The sequence below is a fragment of the Etheostoma spectabile genome, chromosome 1 (assembly GCF_008692095.1).
Source record: "Etheostoma spectabile isolate EspeVRDwgs_2016 chromosome 1, UIUC_Espe_1.0, whole genome shotgun sequence".
NCBI classification, from domain to species: domain Eukaryota; kingdom Metazoa; phylum Chordata; class Actinopteri; order Perciformes; family Percidae; genus Etheostoma; species Etheostoma spectabile.
This window is the reverse complement of record NC_045733.1, coordinates 24827210-24853925: the sequence shown is the minus strand read 5'-3', so window position 1 is coordinate 24853925 and position 26716 is coordinate 24827210. Positions and strand designations below refer to the sequence as shown.

The 26716-nt window shown below is 40.1% G+C and overlaps 1 protein-coding gene and 1 long non-coding RNA gene across 3 annotated transcripts in view; one reads left to right on the top strand and one right to left on the bottom strand.

Annotated features, from left to right (window-relative positions):
* cd276 (CD276 molecule) overlaps window positions 1–26716 on the top strand; it is a 73391-nt gene that overhangs the window by 17930 nt on the left and 28745 nt on the right. For both annotated transcript variants that reach the window (XR_004334401.1, XM_032530936.1), the window contains exon 4: window positions 3281–3577. Coding sequence is in view for 1 of the 2 variants with exons in the window: in XM_032530936.1 (XP_032386827.1) it covers window positions 3281–3577 (297 nt within the window). In the remaining variant the exon portion in view is untranslated. The remainder of the gene's footprint in view (window positions 1–3280; window positions 3578–26716) is intronic.
* Window positions 20614–26716, bottom strand: part of LOC116699498 (uncharacterized) — a 19845-nt gene continuing 13742 nt past the window's right edge. Inside the window, exon 3 of the long non-coding RNA XR_004334497.1 lies at window positions 20614–20705. This is a non-coding gene — a long non-coding RNA (uncharacterized LOC116699498). The remainder of the gene's footprint in view (window positions 20706–26716) is intronic.

Sequence of the window (26716 nt, the reverse complement as noted above, 5' to 3'; positions counted from 1 at the left end):
ACACACACACACACACACACACACACACACACACACACACAGATTGGTGACCTTTTCTTACAGAACAAATGGCAAACAAAAAGACAAAAAATAATCATACAGGAAGAAATACTACTATTACTTCAAATACTAACTTAATTTACCACACCAATTTTGGAAAAATGGGAGGCCTTCAATCTGTTTTGCAATGTAGTTATAATGGAATTAAATTATAGCAAAAGTTGTCTAAATTTCATCAGCAGCCGCGAAACGCTGCAAAATTATGCTTTATTCATAATTTTTCTTCACACAGAACTATTATATGGAACAATGAATTCACAGCCAGAAATAATAAGTCTATCAACACTGAGTTGATAGCATAGACTGTTAATAATAATGGACAAAGCATCCTGTTCAGTGAAGTGCTGCAAATGCGGAAGTGCCTTAAACCTGTATTCTATCTGAATTCCAGCAGGGAACAACATGTGCTAAAGGAGTTTGGTTTCTGTAGAAGTTCATGAGAAAGTGACCCACTTCTTACTTGATTTATTACCTCAGTAAACATTTTCATGATGAGTTTATGATCTCAATCGCTAGTTTTAAGTCTTCTGCTACACAGAATGATGTTAATTTTTTAAATTATGGTCTCCTTGATTTAACGATAAAGCAGGGTGTGTTTTAGGGCGTGGCTATGATGTGATTGATAGTCCGCGGCCTGTTTTATAATATGTAATGATATGTAATATAACTATGGGACAAAGATATATGTAAAACCTAGCGAAGCTAAATCTTACCTCGAATTATGTAGGCTAGCTTTCAGCAGCTTTTGCATCCAGATTGCCAGTGAAAGTGTGTAACGTAGAGTGTAAGCAGCGTTGCCAGCTCTCAGCTAACGTCACAGTCAGCAACCGCCAAACAGTCTATGGCTCCTCCCTCACTCCTCCCTCTCGTCTAAACTCATCACAGCCGCCTGCAACCAAGAAGGCTGCACCCGTAACGGCAAACTCGACGACGCATACCAGATCTCCACAAACTAATGGGTGATGTCACATTAACATTACCAGTCTATGGTTGATAGAATACAATTTTTCTTGCAGCTTTACAAAGTTATGAATCTCAGCTTTTTAATTATGAGGAATTTCTTAGATCTACAATCTTTCCTGTCTTCCACTAATAATACAAATTGGTAATAAATGCTATACCTAGTGGATTTCTGTCACTTTAAGAGAAAACTGCCATCTCTCCAGCCAACCAATCCACACTCCGTATTTTGGTCCATACCAGGACTTGAACTGGCAACCCAACTCCCCCTGGACTGAGCTACTGCCACCCCAAAGGTTAATTAAAATATTAATTAGGATAACAAAAACAAAACAATACATAGGATTGTCAACCTATTAATTTGACAAGGGAAGGCCAGCTTTTACTCACTTCAGAATTGAACTTCAGATTTTTTTAAGTCTAATCAAATGATTATTAACAAGAAAAGTATTTATAAAGCTGATATACTGCAAGATTTTTTTTAAGGAAAAAGGATTATAGCCTACGCATTTTCTTTGCATTGCATTTTCTGTACTTTGTATTGTTTTCTTTTTTTACCTTTTTTTTCTTTTTGTGTATTGGAAGCCTTTCTTCTTGAGTTTTATTTTTTTATCATTTAGTAAGGTTGTAGTGTTCATTGGATGGAAATTTATATATTTTTTTAATATATTTTGTAAGTAGGATGCCCAATTGTTCAAACACAACATATTCGTAAAAAGTATGCAAATAAAACACACACACACACACACACACACACACACACACACACACACAACACAACACAACACACACAGGTTTATTGAATGAAAGTAAGACATAATTATAATGGTTCCAAGAACTAAACAAAATGAAAATGAATGTTTTAAGGATAAATTAATTTATATTCCTGTGCAGTATGTTCAATGCATCGCCTACATGATGGATAAATGCTGTGTCATGTTTGCGTCATAGTTTCTTTTTGCGCTTTGAATTGATTGCATTAAGTGTGATTTGAGCTCAGCACTTACACACATTTACACTAATGGCATGCAATAAAATGTATTTATACAATTACCTATGGAGAAGGGGATTTATGATCATTTCTACTCACAAGACGTGAGCAGGTGATAAACAGTTTCCTCAGGGCTGCTGAGCAGTGTTTTTGGTCAATGAATGCTGATTGTGGTCTGTCATGGTCAATATCTGCTGACTTTAATTATTAGCTGTTGTAACGGTCAATCAGCCATCACTAACATCTTCTCTGCTGTTTGACTACATCACCCGCCTTCACAGCTGAGAGCCTTTTATTTATTTATGATGATACTGTGTGCCCTTTTTTCCCTTTGCCCATTTCTGTATCTGTTGTGAGATTGTTCCTGTATTCTCCAAGGATGGATGTGTATTAGGCGGTGTTAATGAATAACATTTTTTTCTCATGACTGGGGAGAGGGAAAACAGTGTCTCCAATAGTGACAAATTGGTTCCATTTTATGCATTAGATTTATAGATGGTCTATTTTTAGCCAACATTTACAGTTAACATTGTACACTTCCTTCATGCTGTGCTGGAAGAAAATGAAAGAGGCCCTCGATGGAAATCAAATGTCAGTCACATGGACAGCTGAGGAAGTTAGTGTGTGTACTACGCTAAATCCGTCTTTGTGTTGAAAGTCCACTTTTCAAAAAGCAGCTCAGGCAAACTTATTTCATCTCGCCCTCAGCTCCACCCCATTGTTTGTTGTGCAATGATTAGTTCTGGGAATACAGCAGCCTATTTCTCCACCACCTCTATACTCATGTTTTAGCTCAAGGGATTGAAGAAGCGTGATTTCAGCCAAGGCGGAGGATTCACCCCTCACCTCCACCCCTCTACGCTCTTTTCATGCTATAGGTTGAGTCGTCCTAAACCTCTGAGCCTGACAGTTTTCTCCTTGGCCTGCCCAACTCCATCTTCTAGCTTGCACCATGTTCCCTTTCTGGGAGTGGCTCAGGGCTTTGGGTCTCTAGAGAGAGTGGCGTTAAGAGTGTGATGCAGCATCGGGATGTGTCACAGTTGCTGTATGTGTCTGTGGGATCTCAAGCACTGTGTTATGCTAAGCTCCCTAAATATAATTAAGAATTTAATGGGAATCATGTCAAACAGTTCCCAGGGTGACTGTCACTGCAGAGAATCTAACTATATTCAGTATGTGTCTGCTACTCCCTTGTCCCTTCCTCACATGCCCTTACCCACCCCATACCTCGCCCCTCTCCTCCTACTCTTTCGGTGTACTTTTTTCTAGCCCCCTACTCCAAGCCAGTAGTGACTTTGGCGTCTGAATCCAACCTGCGACCAGGAGATGAAGTGGCCTTGACTTGTGAGGCCTACGGTGGTTATCCTGAAGCTGGCGTGATATGGCAGGATGGGGGCGGGCGCAACTTGACAAACAATGTTACCACTTCATTGGTGGCCAATGAGGAAGGGCTATTCTCTTTGACCAGTGTGCTGACAGTTGTGCTGGAGCCCAATAGCACCTACAGCTGCGGACTGATCAATCCTCTACTGGGTGAGGAGGGCTATGCCTTTGTCACAATCACAGGTGGGTCTTCATCTCTTTTTCTCTATAAATAGCTTCTAGGTCTTTCAGTGAACATTGCCACCTCCATTCTGATGCAAAGTAAACAAGCTAATATTCACAGGCTTCATGCAGTGTTTGAATGTTACCAGCTCAGACTAATCTTGTTTTCAGTCATGCATGAGCAGAGTTTCTTATTAACGTCTCGTATGGTTTTGTGAATCAGTCCATCAATCAAATGTTATGCTGTGAAGAATTAACTTTTTTATGTCTTTCTGAGTCTCTCTGTTTCCTGATAAGAGTATCCTAACAGTTCAGCTCCAATGAAAGGAATGAGAAATGATGTCCAATTATGGTTCAATAAGTGTAACCCATCAGTTGTTGTGTATCATTAAATTAGATCAGTGGGGGATTATTTCCCTGAGGATAGTCAAATAGCTATTCAACAGATTTTTCAAAAGGTGATACAGTAATACAAGATTGTGCTAGATGTAGTGATTGCTGTCTCCTAGCAGCTGTCAGCAAGAAATGTTTGCTAACCAGGAAGTAGATTGATATATGTTTGCCTTTTTCTGATTGTATGTCATCTTGAGCTTGTTGTGTGACAGTACCTGTGTGACAGGTCTAATGGTCTCCCCAAGCCGGCCACAATCCCCACCCACTGCCCATGTCCCCCTGGCCCTGCTGGTGTACTCTATGTGTTAAGTGCAAGGAGTGTGCCATCTAAGGTGGGCCAAGGCTGGGTCACTAATGGGAGCAGCACTGTGTGAAATGGCTCATAAATAAGTGGAGGTGGCCTTAGCCTCCTTTCTGGGCTGGAGCTGGTGCTGGAGCTCGGACTGTTGAGGCGGAGGTCGAGGCGGAGGTCAGGGAGTGCTGCTCCACTGGGCTGGGAAATGACTGTGCTGTCTGGAAACAGGATGGCCGATTGGCAGGGCAGGCTTGCTGGACAAGTAAGGGAGGGTGGCCTTTCTAACAGTTTGGTTGGCCTCTTTCAAAACAGCACAGATAACCAGGCCGAGGGACCATGGAGGAGTGGAAAAGTATTAAACACATGAGAAAGAAATATGACTGTAATGTAACAGTGGTAAAATAGTATGTGGCTGCTATAACCCTTTGACCTTTGACGGATTTATGTACTCCTTCGGGTATAGTTGAAAAATATATGATTGTTTTATTAAATTTAATGTCATTTTTTTTGTCTCTATTTTCCCCTCCAAATGAAATTCTCTTATTTAGAATTTTTTTTGACTGAGTATTCTGGATTGGCAATTGAAATGCTTGTGCATTTTTGTCATTTTTCAGGGTGGGTGAGTCGATGTAAATCAGTGAGAATTCTGTGAAATTTACTTTTTTTCTCTCTTCTTTTCTTTAGTCCCATAGAGTTTAAAACCATATATGACCACACCGGTATATAATTTTTTTTAATTTTTAGTCAAACCTTTTATCCCACGATCCTGGGTTTTTAGTTTCCTGTTTTATTTTGTAGTCTTGTCGAATGTGTCGTGTCTTGTTTGACTTCCTGCCTTGTGTCTTTTTGTGTCTTACCTGCAACTCCTTAAAACATGACATTTTAACTCTATAAGTTGGTTGCCTAATGGTGGAATTTTCATCAGAACATCAGTGGTATAACCAGCAACACTCAATTATATACAAAAGTTAAATCATCCTACTATTAGATGATTTCACAGTACAACACATGGAGGCTTGCTGTTCGGGGATGCAATAATGTCATCATCGTCCAATCTCTCTGCCATCTGTCTTAAATCTGTCGTAAAGTAGCGACAAACATTAAGGACTACTTGTCAGCATGGAAGCCCTGCTGTGCCGTGTGGCAAATAGCGTTCTACCATGCACCCTGTCAGAGACAGTGTGACAATTGCTCTTAGTGGATGAATCACTGCAGGGAAAGGACAAGAGTCCAAACTCTCTGTGAGTGATGGATTGGCAGTATTCTCCTCCTTGCCTTTTATGTGCTGCACAAAAACTGTCAATCTTTTACTGTAACCACATAGTGTGTGCCGGGCAAATTAAACTTTGTACTGTTTTATTTGGATGAGAAACATCTTGCATTGAGTCATCAGTCCCTGATTGTGTAGTCTCACATTGACAGACACATTTCCACAGCGCTGTGGAAGAATGGAAGAAAGTTTGGCTCTTCCACCCAACATTACTGGATACACGAACATGCTCTGTTTTTTTCCAATTAAACCAATCACCATGATTTTAGGCGGCACTAATCTCCGGACGCAGAGGCCAGTACTCTGGAAAATAGTCTTGGGAAGGAACTTGTTGCGGTGGAACTTTGGTTTTGGCCTCATACAATAATAACTTGAGTTTACTGTTCACACAATATAGTAACGTGAGTTATAAAGAAATTGCTAGATACATGATTAAACAAAATTTGCTCTTACCAGTGTATTGTGTGTGTATTTAGTCTATTGTAAATCCCTGCCAATCAGTCCCTATCACCTGGACCTGATCCTTCTTCAGATGCAATGGCATCGGGGAATTGGGGTAGAAGGCGAGCCATGCCCACTGGCTGTTTTTGAGAATACTACTCATTTTCTTTGTAGTGTGGAGAACCTCCATCTGTACTAGGATCATCACCAACAAACTTCTTCTTTGACCTGAGAGAGGTTACTTCATCAGCGGAACTTAAAATTCTTCAATGAGGCGATCATGCATGAAACTAACAAAATACTAGATGGCATTATTAGAGAAGTACTGTACAGGAGGTCAAGACAAGCTTGGAATTCACCCAAGATAAGATTTTAGAGACACAATTTGGTAACAAGGAGATTTGAAAACAACAATGAATCCAAAGCAGGAAATGGATAGGGACTGCAACCTCTGGAGCAAGGTTCATGAGATGAACAGAATCTTTTTTTAGTACTTTCAGAGACACAAATGGAAACTAGCCTTCTTTTTAATGATTCTGAGTTGGCTGTGGAGTATTTATGTTATATAGAACAGATGGCTACAAATATGGTGGCAGAGTTGCATGTTATGTTTAGGAAAACATTTCAGTTCTACATAAAGATATAATAAGTACTGGCATTGAACTAATATGGCTACTGATTCACTTTCCATACTGTAAGCCTATTCTACTAAATTCTGTTATTGGCCGCTCAGTTCTAATGTGAAGTATTTGAATTGAATTTGTGAAACTCTATATTTAGTGACAGATGGTGACCTGAATATTGATTGGTTTTCAAAAAAAGGTCCATCACATGAGAAGTTAATTTTCTATGGCGGATGTTTGGATGTTATTGATCATATTTTCACTAACATACGTGAGCTGTGTTCACAGGTAGTATCAGTGGCAGTGGGATGCAGTGATCATAATTTGATCAGATTGCATGTATGTGAGGGAAATGATGCAAGCATTTCTTCAAAAAGAGCATGAATGAAGTTAATGGATAAGCATGCTCCACTCAGGTCTATAAAGTGCAGTAGTGCACCATGCATTAATTAAGAGTTAAGATCTTAAATGCTTCAGTAACACTAACGTTCCATTTTTGGAAGCTAATGGGGATCAAAATAAAGAATAATAACCTGGTGTTCCCTGCTGCTGCTATGTTCGGTGCGTCCCATAAAGACGCCAAAGGGTGCCTTTTGTGTCAGCAGCTGAGAGCCACTGACCAAGCGTCAGTATTTGACCACTTTGGTATGAGGACGAGTTGGTACACAAATGCATGTTAGATGAACGCCCAGGCTCTTGGGCTGTCCAGCATGTTGTTTTGTTAACGGCAGTTGCGCACATTTCCCTGCCTGTTCTGCGCACTGTTGTGGCTTTCTCAGCAGGCGGAGCTGGGTTCCCTGCTCCCCCTGCCTGGTCCACAAAGCTACCTGGATGGGTAACGGTTAGAGGGGGCACACCGAATCTCTAGATGAGCCGCAGCCAAGCCACACCTGATTGAACCGCGCTTTTAGTTAGATAAAGTTGTTGGGTTAAAAACTACTTGGAACCGAGTAATTGGCCCGTTCTGAATAGGGACACACTCTAAATGGGCACTGCAGTAGTTTGATTAATTCCCCATTATTTAAATTGAAGACAGTTGCACAAAATTGGGCAGGTCAGGCCCACCCATTTAAACCACTGTCTACGCACATGTTCTATATGCAACAATTTTATCTATTAAGTATTTTTTTTCACCAATTAGCCCAAACATTCTCTGTTTCTAACTTCTTATATCTGATCATTTTAACGCTTTTCTTTGTCATATATAATTATAAACTGAATATCTTTGGATTTTGAGCAGTTGGTCAGACAAAACAAGACATTTGAAGATGTCACCTTGGTCTGTTGGAAATTATAATGGCTAATCAAAAAAAGAATTGGATCATTCCATAATGAAAGTAAACGCTTGTTGCTGCCCTAATACTGTAAGGATCAAATTCAATATTAGAGCAGTTTATATTGACTTTGATATTCATTTCATTTAACCAGTGCCATGACCCTGCTGTTAATTTAAAAATAATAAAGGAATCAGTCTGAACAGATCCAGTCAAAGAAAGTGCCTAGGAGTAAAATGGCCAGTTAAAGAGACATCTAGCCAAAAAGCAATAGAGTTATTGAAGTGTGATAAAGCAAAGCTTGAAAGATGGATGCCAACAGAAGAAAATCTACAAATAAACTAGGGAAAACCCTCAATTAAAGGGGGGTGATCATGATTTTTAGCAATTGGGAAGGACATGAATAAGAGTAATTTCTCTGTAGGAGCACCAGCACAGATTGATGAAGGCCCAAGTTGTAAGTAAACAGACTTACAGTATTTGAGTGATACAGGGGGGACTTGTTTGAAATGAAAATATATTTGCATTTGTTTACAGCAGCTGGTATGTGCTTAACAGCTTATGTAATTAATTTCGACCCAGCAGAAGTCTTCTGCAGGAGTAGCAGAGTGTGGAGTGTGCGGAGCTTGAGTTGATATAGGGAACACACTTGGCTGTTGTACACACTTAGAAACACAGCACACCACACTCGGAAAGTGGAGAATCCTATTTTAACCCTGGGTGAAATCTGCTTACAATTCTAAATGGACAATGAGAGTGAAACTAATATAAAAACAAAAAAAGAAATCGGAGAGCAAAAAAGAGAAGATGGGGGGGGGGGGGGGGGGGGGGGGCATGTTAAAATGTCACCACCCCAATCTCTGATTGAAAAATTGCAATAGTAATACCAATCTTCCACAATCAGAAAAGGAGTCTGACAAGGTTAATTTTGAAAAAGATTAACCCTTTACCCACACTGAGCAGAGCACTGTGTGGGCTAGCATGAGCTACTCATTGAGAGTGTGTTAAGTCATCCGTGCTATTGTAACCTTTTTTATAGTCACCACCAATTTAACTACCTCACCAGAAGTATCCAGACTGTCAATAGCATATGCACACGCTACATGAACACTACACTATTATCAGGCATTTCAGAGACAGTTATTTTTGTATACACGCCCTGTGGAGTGCTGGTCAGCTTTTCAGTCGAGCTCTAGAATAGGCAGTGTTTTTGTGTTGCTGGGATATTGATAGATTTTGCAGAGTGAAGCAAAGCTTAGTTGCGAGGAAACCCATAGGAACAGCTGGTATTAATGAACAGTCAAATGAAGGCGCAGCTTCAGACCTCAAATGAACCGTGGCCTGTCTGCTTGCCTGGCCAGCATGTTGTGTACCAAAATCCCACCTCCCTCTCCTCCTTATCCACCTCATCTTGATGACTGTCCACTGTCTCACACTCCCAGCCTATTCTGACCCTATCTGTTCTCCTTAAAAAAGGAATCATGTTTTGGGAGTTTTGGGGGGATCAAGACTCTATATCCTATCATTTTTACTGATCCTTTTCTGAATGTGGAGCTTTCTGTGTATCCCATCTACAGGAGCTGTGTGATTGCTGCAGTGTGTTGTCTGATGGCTGGGTTTCAGGGCCTGTCACTGAACACCCCCTCCAGCACCACCCCCACTCCGTCTGCTTGCTCTCTCAATGAGGATGGCGCCATTTCCCCGGCATCACTTTGCTGGCACAGCATTTACAGTGAACAGTGTGCGGATGGAGATATATAGAGTGGGAAAAAGAGGGAGACAGAGAGATGAGGCAGGGAGATATAGAGAGGGAGCTAGGGAGACAGGGTTAGGAGGGGTGAGAAGTGGATGACAGAAAGCAAGATGGAGACAAAAACGTTTGCTGAGCTCAGAGTTGTGGCACTATGGTCTGGCAGGCAGGATGGACTCGCTAAAGGGGAGGGAGATCACCCCACATGGTGTGGAAGGCTTTTTGCTGAATTTTACTATCTAGCTGGCATTCTCTGGCTTTCTTTTGGCAACACAGAGGCTCAGCGGTTAGCACTGTTGCTTCACAGAAAGATGATCCCAGATTTCCATCCCAGTTCCAGTCCTGTCTGTGTAGCATTGGCTTGCTTTGCCCATGCAAGTTTGGTTTTCCTTTTCTCCTGTGGTTTCCTCACACATTCAAATTTCCTATATTTTACATTAGTTTTTCTATATTTTATTTTATTCAGCCCAGAAAACAGAATATAGGAGGCACAACTGGATGGAATTGTCCGGGCCATATGTTAGTTGCTGTGAATCAATGTTGTGTGTCCTTGCTTGTCAAATGTTTTTTTTAACCAACTGTCATGGACCCTCACCCAGCCCACCTTTGCTGCTACTATTACCCCCCTCTGAATCTATTAGAGTCCATACTGTCCAAAGGATTGCCCAACACTGTCAACTCCATCAAAGGCCCTTATGCAGGAAATAAACATGGCCAAGACTTTTCCCCCATGTCTTTCAAGACCACATTCTAACATTTCCTCAGTTTTCTGTCAGATCCTTCCAGATTCTTTCAGTCTTTTCTAATGTGACTTGCTCTACTCCAGGTACAGCATTGCTTTTAATGGGGCTCATTTCCCCAAGGTGACTGTTTGTTACTGTATGATTGTGAAGCATGTGCATGCTAAACTAACCTTCAATGGGTAAATCAAGGTTAGAAAACATCTTTAATTGCTAAATAAACATTGACCTTAGCTGTGAAGATGAAATCTAACACTGGTGCTAATTGTAGGTGGTGCTGCATGAGAGCATTCAGCTGTTCATTACGCTTAGCAGTTGTTTTTTCTTCAGTGTGTTCCAGCTTGCTTTCTTGTCCCTTTTCATGACATTTATTATGTCTTAAGAACTTGATCGACATTGCATCGTCATTTAAATAGCTATCTGCCATGCTTACTTGAGCAGTAAAGCGCTGATTAATCTACTGTTTCTATTTATTTATTTTTTGGATTATTTTTGTGGCATTTTGTGGCACTTTATTGTTGACAGAACAGCTGAAGACATGAAAGGGGAGAGAGTGGGGGAATGATATGCAGCAAAGGGCCGCAGGTGGGGTCAAATCCCGTGGCCGCCGCGTCGAGGAGTAAAACTCTATATGTGGATGGGCGCCCGCTCTACCAACTGAGCTATACTCTATTGTTTCTAAGTCCCACAATAAGTGTTTTCCCTGAATATTGTCAAGTACATTATTTTTCAACTCAGAATCTTTGAAAATAATGTGTGGCAGTTTGGAGCATTTTTGTTTCTTATATTGCAGTAAAAGCATTGCTGTGTTAGCATTGCCAAAGGGCCAAACAGAAAGATGCAGTGATGTCTTGGTTCAAAGGCTCACTCAGTAGAGTGACTGTTGGGATTTAATTGCAGTAATTACAGTTATTCCTGAAATATTTTACAAGCATTTTTGCGCTTTTCTCTGGTAGGACCTTCTATCAAAATCTCTGTCAACCAACTTTGGGGTAATATGTTGACAAATATCATGTTTTTGCTTCCAGGTTCTATAACAAACCACTGTGCTGGTCCTTGTTCTCTCCTGAACAAGGTCTGATTAAAATGCAATTAACAGAGCCTTCGGAGAAGTAGAAAACAGCCCTATAAACGAATCTGTTGTCAGTAGAGCAGCTAGCAGGCAACTTTCCCGAAGGAACACTGTATTAATTAGTGTCCATTGCACCAGCAGGCTTTCTTTCTCTTGCTGAATGCGTGCTCTGTCTTATCAGCAGCCCATCCAGGGAAAACAACAAAATAGACAGATGAAGTAATGTAGGCAATCTAAAATAAATTCAGGTATAGGCTGCAATGGCACCATTGTAAGCACGATAATTCCTATGAGGATTATTAACTCGGGCCACTTGCCATTGTCAGTGGTCTGAAATGTTTGAATGTTCTCTTCTGGGCTTTAGTATAGGAAATGTATCCCTGTGTTATGGCCCGGGCAATGTTATTTGTCATGTTCCTAGTCTTACTTTGACCAACTCTGAGGTTTGGTTGGATTCAGTTATGGACACTTTCTGACCTGTGTGCTGCTTTTTTGGAACTGTACAGTCAGAAAGATAAAATGAGTGCCTCTCTTTTGTGCTGGGATTTATTTTCCTTTTATTCTAGTTCCCTCTTTGCCATTTTGACTTTTTAGCATTAAAGTTTTTTTGCTCTTGTCACAAATGCTTTCTTTGTCACAATTTAAAGTTTAGTATTTGTAGTTAAAGTAGTATTTCTTCCTAAAGCATGTTTTTCTTTTCTTTTTGTTAGCTGTTTGTTCTGTAAGAAAATGTCATGTGTGATGTGCAGTAAGTACAACACAGTAAGTGCAGCTGTTTTTGTTTCTGTCACATGTACATCTTTACTGTATTCCCGTCTTCTGCATGTCAACATGCATTTTAGAGCCCGACCGATATATCGGCTGGCCAATATTATCGGCCGATATTAGGCATTTCCCGATCTATCGGTATCAACATTAAAATGGCCGATTTAAAAAAAATTATTAATTCAGAATCATTTATAGTGACAAATAAACAATTCTGATAGATTAATATTTAAAAAATAAAAACGGACTGTCAACCATCTTATGAGCGTTGTTGTTACATAGTTTGTCCACCAGAGGGCACTCTACAACGTCCCTGTTGGCAACACAGATTTTTTTTTTTCATGTATTGTCGGTATCAAAGGACTTAAAGTTTCATATCTTAATTTTGTATTTTTATACATTTTATTTCTCAGAACTTTAATATATTTTGATGTTCCTCTGTGACAATAAAACAAATTATTATCATATTATTTTAGTGAGAAATAATATAGATGTAAATGTGCTGTATTTATATAGCGCTTTTCTAGTCTTAACGACTACTCAAAGCGCTTTTACATAGTACAGGATACATTCACCATTCACACATATTCATACACTGTGGCCGGGGCTGCCGTACAAGGTGCCACCTGCTCATCAGATAAACACTCACACACATTCACACTCCGATGCGCAGCACCGGGGGAAACTCAGGGTTCAGTGTCTTGCCCAAGGACAGTTGGACGTGGGACTGCAGGGCCAGGGATCGAACCACCAGCCTTCCGATTGGCAGGCAACCGCTCTACCACTGAGCCACAGCCGCCCCAGTATAGTGATAAATAACTACAAATAACTAATATTTGGGAAATCTGTTTGTTTATATATATATATATATATATATATATATATATATATATATATATATATATATATCGGATTTTTAAATAACCAAATATCCGTATCGGTATCAGCCTTAAAAATCCTTTAACGGTCGGGCATGTGATCAAAAACAGGCTCCATCTTTTCTCCGAGACCATCTTATCATGGCTGTGTGATCTTCCCCACTGCCACCCTCTCACAAACAGCAGTCTGACATCTTTATGCCCGTCCCCGGCCTGGTTGAATCCTGTCTCTCTCTGTCCCACCTCGCTTTCCTTTTCAGGACACTGTATTTATGATGGCAGTAAATGCACAAAAGCCCCCTTTTGTTATTGATCGGGTTCATTTTGATTTGGACTCACAGCACTATCATTGGGACTGGTGGGGCCCAGCAGTGTACATTTCACACAGCTCACACTAAATCCTGTAAGAGGGATTGGTTTCGGGAGGTCTGGCATCAGTCTTGGCTTCACGATATGAAATCATATTAGTTTCAGTTTTTCATAGTCATTGGGAGAATAGCCACCAACAAACGGCTGGGCACACCTTCAAAGTTTGCTTATTCAGTTATTCAGCCCTTTTATTTGATGTTTAAACTCTGCAACTGATAACACCATGAATTATTGTCCTGCAAAGGATGTTTGCAACCTCAGTAAATTGCTTTGTACTCTGCATGCAAACAGTCCAAATTAGTGGCTGGCAACACACAAAGAGCATTGTCTAGCAATATAATGCATTTTCAATTAGGAGGCATTGAGAGATTTAGCTTATTCTCGGGATAGGTAACTCTTTTCTTCAATAGCCCTAGAGACCAGTAATTGATTACCCAGTGTGAAATGGAAGTTACGAACGGACTGAGTGCGGCAGTGTCCTAGGGGAGAAGAGTCTTGAGCAGGCGTAGTGCTCGACTCGCTCACCTCCGCCTATACTGACATCTCGACTTCAAAATACCTAAGCACCCAAGGACTCGCTGCACGATAAGAAACGTACCTTTTACAGAGCCTTTTATTTCAAACCCAGTGTCGAATATCACAGTAATGGCTGTGATTAAGCCATGCTGCGGTCGTGCTCCTTATGATACCCGTTTGAATGGACAGCAGCTCGCGATGACTCAGATCCCCTATCAGGTTGCATTAATATCTTCCCACTGGCGCGGACTCTGTAACCATGCCTGTCTCCCCAGAGCCTGACAACTTGGAGCTCATTACAGACAAACTGTCCACAAGGAAACAAACTCGCTCCTCTTACCTTATTAATATTGTCAACTGTGTTTAATTTCATCACTTGCCCTCCTCGTGTGTGTTGCCGGAGTAAGTGCAACTCTCTGTCAACGGCAGAGACAGCTCGCTGACCCACACCGCAAGAGTCTGTCATATCTATAATGTATCTGTCTCGATGCTTTCAGCCACTTACTCAACCAGATGAAGAGTGATGCCATTTGTAATGGCGGGTCATTTTCCTGATGTGGTTGTTAGAGGGGTTAAGCAATCCAAACAGGGTTACACTGCTCAGAGTGTCTCAGAGTACTATGGATGTGTTGTAGAACCAAGAATTTTAGCAAAAACCAAGCCTTTTGGAAATGGAGTGGAAAGATTTTGCTGATAAATTTATATGATTTAAAGAAATATTTCAACATTTGGGAAGTTTGCTGTCTGGTGAAGAGTTAGATGATGAGATCCATACCACTCTCATGTCTGTGCATGTACAATGGCGGTAGAACCAGTAGTTATTTAGCTTAGCACAAATACTTGTAAGAGGGAGGAAACAGCTAGCCTGGCTTTGCAGAAAGGTAATTTTAATAACTTTAAAAAACTAAATCGGCCTACCATTATGAAACATGACATTTGAATTAGTGAGCTTAGAGGTACTGTTAGGCACAGTTTGTTACTTTTGGACAGAGCCAGGCTTTTGTTTTACCAGTCAGATATAGGAGTGGTATCAATTTTCTTATCTAATTCTCTGCAAAGAAAGCCAATAAGGCCATTCCCCCAAAAATGTCACAAATTCAAGGAGGCACACATGCATTATTATTGCATCCTTTGTATTATTATTGCATGTGCTGTCGGGTGGCTAATTTTCAATGATATATCTCAGTAGGCACCTTACATATTGAATGTGTTGTGTTGCAGGTTGTGTACACACGCAGGCAGACTGATGTCCTTGGATTTCAATATTTCACTGCGTCTCGGTAAAGCCACGTGACAGAAAGTGATGACATTGTGGATGCGATGATGTCACTGGTTATAGTTTTGAAATATGTGCTGCTTCAGCAGAGTGATGACTTACATCCAGAGATGAAAGTAAGGGTGCCCTGTTTTGTATTGTGTACCACCAGAAGAATTAGTGCCGGTGCTCCATTGCAGGAAAAGAAGCTGTCAAGGTTACAGAGTAAAATAGGATTCAAGTTGTAATCCTCTACATTGTAAATCTGTCATTGATTTACAAGAATGTCTTAAATTATATTTCTCCCAGTATTTACTTGTTATTTGTCATACATTTTAAAGCAAGGGCTAGACAGCCTTAAAAATGGCAGTAGTGTGCATCATACAGTAATGGTGTCAAAATATGATAAAAAAAGGAGGAAACAGTTGCTTCAAGGTCTCCCTGTCATTTCAATGCAGAGTGGGCGATACACTGTACATGTAACAAAATAGAGGGTATTAGTATAGAATAATAGAGGGGGAACTGATTGCTGGTAGAAGTAATGATCACTCATTCTGTGTGTGCTATTCAGATGGGTGTGATGGACACATTAGCCATCATCACATATAGTAAATGTGACTTGGGTAATAGCTTCTTAGCGTTTTGAAGTGATTTGGGCATTGAAATTGGGAATAATCTTTAAAGTGTAAAGCTCATTATACCAGACTGTTGGTCTACCTGCAATTATAATCAAGCCCTGCACCAAATATAGGCCTGTTTTAAAACCATAGCCCATCAGCCTGTGTAAATTGTGAATGTGGTTTCCCATGCGTTCATTGTTCTGTTGAAAGAAAATTGTCTCAAAGTCATGGTAAAAAGAGTAATTTTTGTTTTTATTTACCCAGAAGGTACTTACTTAGAATGCACGCTGTTTATACCGGTGTCCTGGACACACTCCCACACTCCCACCTGGGAACAACCAAGTTTGTTCTGCCAGTCTCTGAGCAGCTCCACAGGAGAGTTTTAAGGGTTAATGCCTCGCTCAAAGAGCCTGTAGCCTTGTAAATTGTTTTGTGCCATGTACACTTTAAAAAAAAAACAGAAAGGTTTTGTGTTTTCCCATCAGTTTCACTCTTTGTTGTCTCTCTCTCTCTTCCTCTTTCTTTTTTTGCCTATATTTTTCTGTATTCATCTATTTAAAGCTATAGCAGCCTTTATCATTTATTTATTTGTTGACATTTTGATTATCATTAGACACTTGATCAGTTGATCAATGTCAGGTTTAATCTTTTGTTTTGTCGCTCTCTCTCTCTCCTTTTCAGAACCTTTTAGTATTGCTCTAAGCCCTCATTGTACATTTCTTATGGCAAATGAGAGAATAAACATCCTTATTTGTGCATTAGGTCGCCTTGTTTTAGTCATAATGTATTAGTTTTGTGGAAAGTGCTACCCTTGTGGGACATTGGTATGAACATATTGTCCCTGATTTCTTTATCAGCTGGCGGCTGAACGTTTTCTCAGGCTAAATGACTTAGCTACACACAAGTTGTGAGACTGTGATTAGCTACATTCCTCTGAGAGAGAGATTTACAGAGTCACTTTTTTAAAAGTGCTGGAAGGAGACAACGTATATTTAAGCAGTAAGCCATGAGAAGCTGTACTTGACAGTGATTTTGGAACAGCTTAGAGGCATTGTTAGGGACTCTTCTGAAAAAACTGTCATAGCACAGCTCTTAGTAGGTTTTTGCTTTTGTAAAATGACTGCAATAAAAAAAGAATGTAAATTTGCCATAAATATTACATTTTAATGTAATTTCTGTAATATATGATGCTTTTACCACTTTGACTGGTGATTTAGTTGCACATATTTTACAAGAACTTAAAACACACTCAATCATTTTTTTTCTTCGTTTTTATGATTTAAACTCAATGAATGACTCGATTTTCTAAGAGGAGCTGTATTGATCCAGCTCAGCCCGTAATGGACATTGGAAAGTTGTTTCAGCGCTTAAAAGCCTAAAATCTTTGAAATGTCTCTTTTTAATCACTTGATACCACAATGGATCTCAGTGCTCGCTTCTAGATTGCAGTCATTTATTTATGCTACAGGGTAATGCAGTAATGCACAAATATCAATGTGAAACAAAGCTATGTCAAGTGTATCCATGCCGCTGTAAAGGTACTAATCAGACTGTAAAAGTTCAAATTAGAGCTAATGAAATCATTATACATTGTATGGTAAGAACCATATTTATGGTTTCTAAACCGTGCTTTATGTACACTAAGCTTGGCACTTTCTTAGATGTATTCTCCCACCAACATGCACACACCTTTCTTAGAAGTGCTCATAATACATTCTGCAGTTTCTCTGAGCAGAAGAATGATGATAGAAAAAGAGTTTGTAGCCACTTGCTGTTTAACGATATGCCCTGAGAAATGTTCTCAAATAAGACACTGAGGGCCAGATCTATGTATGTTTGCAAATGTAGCATTATCAGCGCAATGGCCAACCTGCAGAAAGCGCAGGCTGTGATACTTCGGTTTACATCGTATTTACCAAACATCCAGTTCATCGGGTAATCAGCACCTTTCTCCGCCCACTATACGGTAAATTGCGCTGTAGCAAAGCGGTACTGGTCCTATCATACAGCTGAGAGCAGACTGCGATATTCCCACTGCTGATGCTATGACTGTTTAAAAATGATCCTGATGCCAATATTTGTAATGTAATGAGGAGTTTAACAACTGCTTGAATGGAATGTAAATGTGGAGTTGGAGATTCAATGTCATCTTTGATTTCTTCCAGTAACTGTATTATTGCATGGCTGCTTAATCTGTAACGCTTAATGATTTCGTGTTCACTCCACTGAAAAAGTGTGATCCTGAATTACTGCTGCCATTTCCCCAGGAGGCATATACCAGGAAACCTGCTTGCGGCTGGTTTACACTTGCTTTTAGAAGGCGGAGAATTTCCCCTGCATAATAGAGGCACGCTCTTACTGGGAGTTTTTGTAAATACCATAGAATATATAATTAAATGCACTTTACGTGTATGTTCCCATCTTTTTGGGTGGAACTCCCACTTTCCCCATGACCCTCTGCATATTGAAAGCGCAACTTGTTTTTTCTCGCTCATGTGGCAGGCAATCTGCGATGTTATCCAAGTGTGCCCTGTTTGTAAATAACCCGCATCGGTTAAGTCAGTCTTTGCAAACATTTAACGTCTGGAAAACGGGTGCAAAAGGCTTTAGAAATCTAACCTTGTATTCCTGTTAGCAACAATAGTGTTCCTGCTAGTTATTCAATAGCTAAAACTGTCCCCTGACTTCCCTGAAGGCAATAGCTGTGAGGTTCCAAGAGTATTTGTATTTATTCACATTCAAACTAAGCAAATTACAGTGCAATTATAAGAAGCTGTTTGTTCTTGAGATAAACGGCAAACAGGATTGAGCTAACCTGCTTCAAACTCGGAGCTTGGCCTAGCTCCACTGCTTGTAGAATATTCATCTGTCTCTCCAGTAACCACCAAAGACTGCAGCAGAGGAAAATGAGATATGCTGTTTTATAATGAGAGCCCTAGGCAAAAACATACAGAGGCCTGTCTTTAAAAAAAATCTGTCATTATATATTCTCCTAGTAATACTGCAGAGGGGGAAGCATACTAAGAACGTGCACTCTTTGAAGAGGTCCAGGCAGTTCTTTAATGTTTTGGATAGAGCTTGCATTGCCTTGTGATATAGGGTTAATCGTATATTCTGTAATTTTGTATTCAGATGTTATCCTGTAAGCAGCAAAAGTTCATGTGGACTTGAGCTATAGCTTTGTTTACTCATAAACAAACATTGATACTTCAAACCAGATAAGCTCAATTATGGCTGTAAACAAAAAAAGGGTTTTGCAATTGAATGTATAACTAGAGCACACTGGATATAAGGACTGTGTTGACGCTGTCGGCTGTCCCATTACAGATTCATAGCAATCTAAAGAGACAAAAAACAATCGTGAAAGACTACTAGACAAAAGGCAGTGCAACTACTGGGTGTGTTCCTGACTTAAATGAACACTTGAATAGATGGTTCAATAAGTGTCATGTTAAAGTTCAGACCCTTGGTAATATTTCTCACCCACTTCGCACTATACTGATGTAACACAGGAGTTGTTTTAGCAATAGGTGTGTACTTCACAGAGAGCAGAGAGTTTCAAGCTGCAGTTTGTTCTTGGTGCAATGAGCCATTGGAATGAGCTGTGGAGTTGTGGCTCATCCACCATGTTAGCGTGGCTTTCCAGTAGTTTAGCGGCTGAATATTATTTACTTGTTTGTCTTTATTTGATATTGAAGTTTGTGTAATGAGACCTGTTATTGTTTTTATCTGTACACTTCCACTTAAAGTCATTTGACGCTAGCAACTTGCACTGATAATGCACTGATAAAATAATGAATCGGAATCAGGATCACAGTTTGATGTGCGCTAATCAAAATGTTTTATATTGACGGTGGATTAAATGAATGAATATAATGTGAAAATGTTGCTCGTAGTAACAAACCCACACAGAATGATCTCCTCATTATGCTGTCATCCTCAGCGCTACAAAGCATTTTAGTAACTTTCAGCTCTTTGTTTTGGTGGATTGCTCGGGTCTCACGTAGGTTTGCAAAATTCCGTAATTTTTCAAAGTTGAAAACTTTCCCAGGGAAGTAACGGGAATATATGGGAATTAACGGGAATTAATGGGAATGAACAGGAATTAATGGGAATGAAATATATATTTTTTAATATTGCTTGTTATAATACTGTTAGTCTATAACAGTGACCTAAAATGTAGTTGTAAAATGTAAAAAAACAAAAACAAAACATGGCAGCATAATCCTGATTTGAACCTGAACCTGATTTGAGAAAATTTCACTTCAATGTCCTCCCTATATTTGTCAATGACATGCACATACACAGTAATCAATATAGGCTACTACATACTTGCCAACATTTAGTTAACCCATTGCTATTAACCTATGTGTGTTAATTGTATACCCCACTTCTTCTTGATATGCTGGAAACAATAGACAGCGCTGATGGTTATTTTAGCATGCATATAACCATAACCATAGTAAATCAAAGGCAGCATGCTAGCTACCTTCATGTGTTAAGCTGAAGGTCAATGGTTTGGGGTACTTCTTAGCCTACTGCAGGGCTATTGAGGCCACACCCACTACACGGATCTAGAATCTAACATTCTACAGTAGATTGAAGCTGATTGAAGACAGTACAGCAATAACTCAACATTTGCATTCACTGTATATTTCTCTCTGCTTATTACAAAACATTTTTATATTTGTTTGTAAAAGAATGAGTTTTTATGAATTACCCAACATTTTACAGTTAATTCTCATAAATTCCCATTAATTCCCATAATTTCCATTAATTCACATGAAAATTTCCAAATTGGAATGTTTCCAAAAATTCCCCAACTAAACTTTCCATGTAAAGTTTCCGGAAATTGACCGGAAAATGTCCACCCCTTTGCAACCCTAGTCTCACACCTCTCATCTGTGTCACTTCCAGCAGCAGGCAGTACGTGTCTAGCACCAACTGACAGCTGGTGAGCAGTGGAGCATTAAAGCACTAAAGAGCTAAAGATAAGAGCTAAGAAAATTAGACTTACATTTGTCTGGGTGGCCAGAAACACAACTGCAAATGAATACTGGATGGGTAAATAGGTAACTGTTAGTCTCTCTTTGCCAGACCCTCCTCCACAGCGCCGCTGAGGAGGAGGTGGCGAGTCCACACAGCATTACGAGATGTGAGAAAAACGGGCTTTTGTTTATTGGCATTTCTTTAAACCAATCACAATTGTCTCGGGTGGCGCTAAGTGCCGTATGGAGCAACAGCATCTCTGCAAAATAGCCTCAGAAAGGAACTTGTTTTGGTGGAACATGTACTTTCAAAGGTTGTTTTAGTCAACAGTGCAACAGAAAACTCAAATATGACGGATCTAGCTAGCTGTCTGGGTTTACCCTGTAGAGATCTGAGGAGCAGTTAACCATAGTCCTCATAAACTGACTGGAGTTTACAATGCCAAATCAAAGAAAGCCCAAGGTAATGGACCGCCGCAAATGAGGGACATTCGGCAGAATTTCCGGCCGCACCTGAGCAATCCTGGAAGTGCAACGTTGGGTATTATAGAATAGGTAACCCTTTGTTAACATGTTTGCCATAACAGCTTGTTCAGATGATAATATGTCAATGTTGTCTTTACAGCTCATTGCAATGCCCCATGGGACTAAAACATAAATATATTATTGCAGCTTTAAACGGAACCAAAAGTAGGTAGTTCAGGTCAAGAATTAAGTTTGGGTTTATTTATCAGGATCAATGCATACGCTTTGTTTTACATGACTCTTTAATCCTTCCACAGCTATTTGTCCTTGTCACTCTGCTCTCAGCTCCTCTACTTGGCATTACCAACTAGCCAGATAGTCTGTTTTGTTACTGATAGCTGTCACTAGTGATTTTCTCCTACACATCCTCAGCATCTCACAGGCAGCTCTTGCTTTAAAGCTGATTAAAAATTTAGACACAAACACACAAACGGAGTATTGCACCGCCTGCCTGTATTGCAAAGATGGCATAGTGAAGAAATGGAGCAACCAAAGAGAAAAAAAAAAAAGAAGAAGAAAATCAATAGTCCACTCTGCCTCCAACATCTTAATGCCACTCTCAGTGGAAAGGGATGTGTGGAAGTGATGGAGTCTCTGTCAGTTACTAGACATCAGAGGAGTTTTTAATTGAGGCCCCAGTGGGGCTGGGAGGGACATGGGAGACGTTGAGAGAGAGCTCGCCCTGCCGGTGTTAGATGAGATGGGCAGGCCGGTTGTGAGACAGTATTGGCAGCGTGCGTGCATGCGTGAATTCAAGTTTGTTTTATGTGTCATGGATCCTGTGTTTTTACCATGTCTCCCATGTCTCATCATTAGTACCGGAAATTTAGCAAGAATGGGTTGGGGTTTTTCTTTTTGTGTCAGATGTGTGTCAGAGCTGGATTACATTTTGGGGATATTCGGATATTTGGTGACATGTTTCCTCATGATTTGCTCTGGTCTCTATCGAGCTGTTTGACTCCATTTCTTCACCACCCCTTTTTTGTAGCATGCAAATGTGCGTTTGTTTTAGTGTAAAAGGGTAAGGTATGTTCACTGGTTAACATGCAGCGGGCTGATGCTCGCAGTGCAATTCGACGTGACATTTAAAATGTAATTTTGTACCAGGACAAATGGTGTAGCCGAATCCACATCAGGGCACGTATCTCCACTGGTGTAAAGTTTATTCTGGTTTTTCTGCCCACCTCTACCCCAGGCCGTTGTTTATATATTCCAGCACTGATCTGTTACACATTCTCACACCTCCCTGCCTGTAACGTAGCCTCTGCCTTGCTAACATGACAACCATGCATTTGGCTCTAAGCTGTATATTCAGTTAATTAGCCAGTCTATTGGGTATAGGATTACCTTCAACTGTAAAGATGAAAAAACCCACTCTAACCTTGCCCCTGGCATATCTGAGTAAGACTTGAAATCATCCCTTTGAATATACCTGTGACTTAGCTTCGCCCTGCTTTCCTCCTAGACAAATCAGTGACTGTTGTGCTGGTTGTGTACTGCAGTAATACACAAAAGTTTTCTGACAGTTGCTTTTATGGCACTATGAAAGTTGTCCTTCCTAAAGAAATACTCTACCCGTAATCTATACTTTGAATATTAGATACTTATCCCCTATGGACCTTATGCGGCACACCCATTTTTTCAGTTTGTTCCATTTCTTGTTTTAACTTCTGGTTGTAGTGCAGTTTCTGTCTTTTTGCTAAATCAAAGTTTGCAGTCCAGATCGGTTCACACAACCTTCTAGAATCTCAGAGTTGGGAAGACACACCTGACATCACAATATACACTACAGATATCAAAGTTATGTATGCCGATAACTTATTGTACAACTCGCTCAACTAGCTTACCATGTGTTGCAGCCATATGGTTGCAGCTTAATGTTTCAGGTATTAAGCCTCTGATATAAACTTATCAGTATTGGTCATTCAGGTTATACAGTTATAAGCATTATTTGCATTCATAAAAACACTGATAAATTGTCATGCCATTGTTTGTTTTTTTGGTCTGGGACCTGATTTATCAACATAAATTAAAACACATTATTTCACCCAACTACCCAATATAATATTTATTGTATTAATAATATAAATAGAATTAAGTAGCTTCACTGTGAATCTGTGTTTTGGATGAAGAAATATTGTATTGACTCACATTTTAACGGGTCGTACTCAGACAACTTCATATTTTTATAAACCCATTATAAAACACATAAAATCTAACACATTCTAATCAGTCACCATGGCTTTTATAAAAGGTCAATGGCAGACTGCTGTGATAGAAAGTCTCTAATTTTCTTCCAGCTTTGGCAGTCCTTCACACTGTACGTTATATCAGTATTAAGGCAATATATAATATTAAGACAAAATAATGGAGTGGTAGCACTTCGTTGTGGCTAAAATGCGTAAGATCAATAGCATTTAACATAGCTTTGCTACAATTGTTACAATGTTATTAAAACGTTATCTCAGTAACAATTCATTCTAACAATAATCTAATTTCCAACAATTATGTAAACGTCAATACAAACCTCATTAACCTTTCAACATAAACCATTGTATCACAAACATATCTTGGTCATTCCTGTAATGCAATTTATTGTCATACTTGGTATGCTTATGCCAATGTATTTTCAGCAACCTTTTCAATGCCTGGTTATCCAGCACTTTGGCTTTCAGTGGGAGATTTTTTTTTGTGTCACAAACAAATTCTGGAAAGGTTTGAATTTTTAAGTGATATTCAAAAACCATCTGTGATGTTCACCATATATTTCTGCCTTTTTAAATATCTTTCCCAGACAACCAGATACTCCTGATTTACACTAGTAACTTACTTTTTATTGCTAGAAAAACTGTCATTTTCCAACTGCCCCAGTCTTGTTTTGTATGAGCAAGCCACAATGATCCAAATCAATATCCTGCATTGACCTGCAAATTGTTACTCAAGTTCAGCCTTTCTCTATGCCTCTTTGTAACCTCTCTTAGTATTGTTGGGGGGTGGCAGAGAATATTCACCTGTGGATCAATCAGATTAAAGTGTGATTTACCACACACTAACTCATCATTCTAAATCCATAGCACTGCAGCTTAGTACCTCTGGACTGTGAGCCAGACGTCTCTGCAAGACAGCTTATGAGATGAGGGTGGACTAATACCTGAAAACCTCATTGTGATTCCGACCCAATCCTGCATTCACATACAGTAGTTACCAGCACTGCTTGCTGGCAAACCCACAACCCCAAATTCATTCACCCGCTCTTTTTTCCCCTTTTCGGGTCGCTTGGTCACTCAACTGCTTACCCCATCCCTCCAATCTTTGCTGACTCACTAACTCATCCACCTTACTCACACACGCTTACCCTCCACCACTTCCCCCACCACTACCAGATGGCTTTTATAGTTATCTCGCTGAGGAAGGAAAGAGGGCTGTTAGAAACTTTATTCCTATAAATGCATAGCCATTACTTTGTTTTAATGTGCACGTCTGCACGTCATACATTTGTGTTTGCCACGAGCCCATGGCGTCAAGGGAAGGGCAATAATGTCAGACAAATTGTGTAAGTAAATGGGCGCTAGGTCGTCCTAGAGACAAGCGTATTGCCTCCCTGCATGCCAATAAGACGTTGAGGTAGCATCTTGCTGAAAAGCAATTTATTGAAATGCAAAAAAGAGGAGAGAAGGTTCAAAGCAAAGATGCTGACAGGACAAAAACCTGTCGCCATCCATCTCAGTTTGCCAAGTTTTCTCTCTACAAGTGAGCTTCTTGTCCTCTCCCAGAGAGGACAGGTGTTTCCTAGAAATATTGCAAGAACAGCTGGTGTGTCTGTGTGGTCACAGGCTTTTCATGTTGGCTGAATGGGAAGGGTTCAGAGGTTTTGGAAGGTGGACGCCTTCCAGGTTGATAATAAAGGCTGGTAATTGAAACTGAAGCTGAAACAAATTCAAAGTCATTCGTTCAATGTAATCCTAATATTCATGCTCATGTTTTTCATTCTGGCTAATCCGTGTCCTCTGACACAGAGGCCATCTTCTTTCCATTAGCACCGTTGTTATTGTTTCTGCCAATCTCTTTCCTGCGAGATAGGCGGCTCTACACAGAAACTGAATAAAGAAGTTTAAATCACCAATGTCTGCAAGCAGCTTGCACTTGCTGAGGTAGTATGCATCAATCACCTCTCCAGTGTTGGGTGAATATGATTTAAGCGTGAGCTCCTGTTTTGTCTCACTGAGTTTTATATCTCATTCACTTTACTGTTTATTCCCAGCCTTACTGTATTGTCTGAATGAATGTCTTTATCTCTGCCATGTGACTCATTGTTAGAGAGATATATAAGCCTATTTCAAGTTCTGGGACTGGCTGTGCCTCTGTGGTCTCCAGGGCTGTACAGGCCCTCCAGCAGGGCTGGGCCCTACTGCTGCTCAACCCCTGGGCTAGCCGCTAGTACCCCTAGCTTTTCTCTGATCAACCCTCCTCTTCTACAGGTCCCCCCTTTCACTTGCTCTATTTTCACAACCAGGCACAATAAGGTCAGATCGTTCATCCTGACAATGAAAGAAAAACCTAATTGACTCTTCCTCTCCTCTTCCTCATCCCTCCAGCTTGTCTACAATGAGCCTTGAGGCTCTTTTTAGCCTGAAGCCATCCTTCTGTCAAGGGACATTATTCTCCTTTGGTCACAGCTTAAGAGGCTAGGTTTCTTCTAGGCAGGTAAAACTGGGCTGACAGTTGGAGAGAAAGCAGCTTTGATCTCCGCTGTCTTCCCGTTGCAGAACCAAGATGACAGACAAGGGAGTCTTAGGAGCACTTTATTCCACCAAAGGTTCTGGTGAGAAAACACTCAGGCTTGTAAAAATGCCTGCAAATCTTGGCTCTCACATTCACTGAAGCCCAAACAATATCTAAGCTGGCCCCTTGCGAGTCCCCAATAATGTCTTCCTGAGACTAAGGGAGCCTCATTTCTCACTGGTGATGTGCCCTATGTTAGAAGCTCCATATGGAGGTGGTGTTTTATCACATTCTTGCATGCCCCCATTAAATATCTATTTTTACTATAGCAGTCTGCTGTGGCCTCCTATGATACACAAAACACCTACGGTGAAGCACCACCTATAAGAAGTAATAGTAGAGGATGCGCTTCAGGTGTGGTTGATATAACTTGTAAACATTAATTGAAGGTGCCTTTGTAACTACCAGTTGTACCCTATCATTGTATATATTTTTATCAGTTTGATAGTGCTCAACAGCAAAGAGTTGCAAGGGATGAAGACAATAACGCATTATATTACATGTGCAATATAATAGAACATAATAACATAGTCTGTTGTTTTCCTGTTTGTTTGTGTGTTTACTTGTGTGTTTGTTTGTTAAATGCTGCTGTAATAAGGGAATT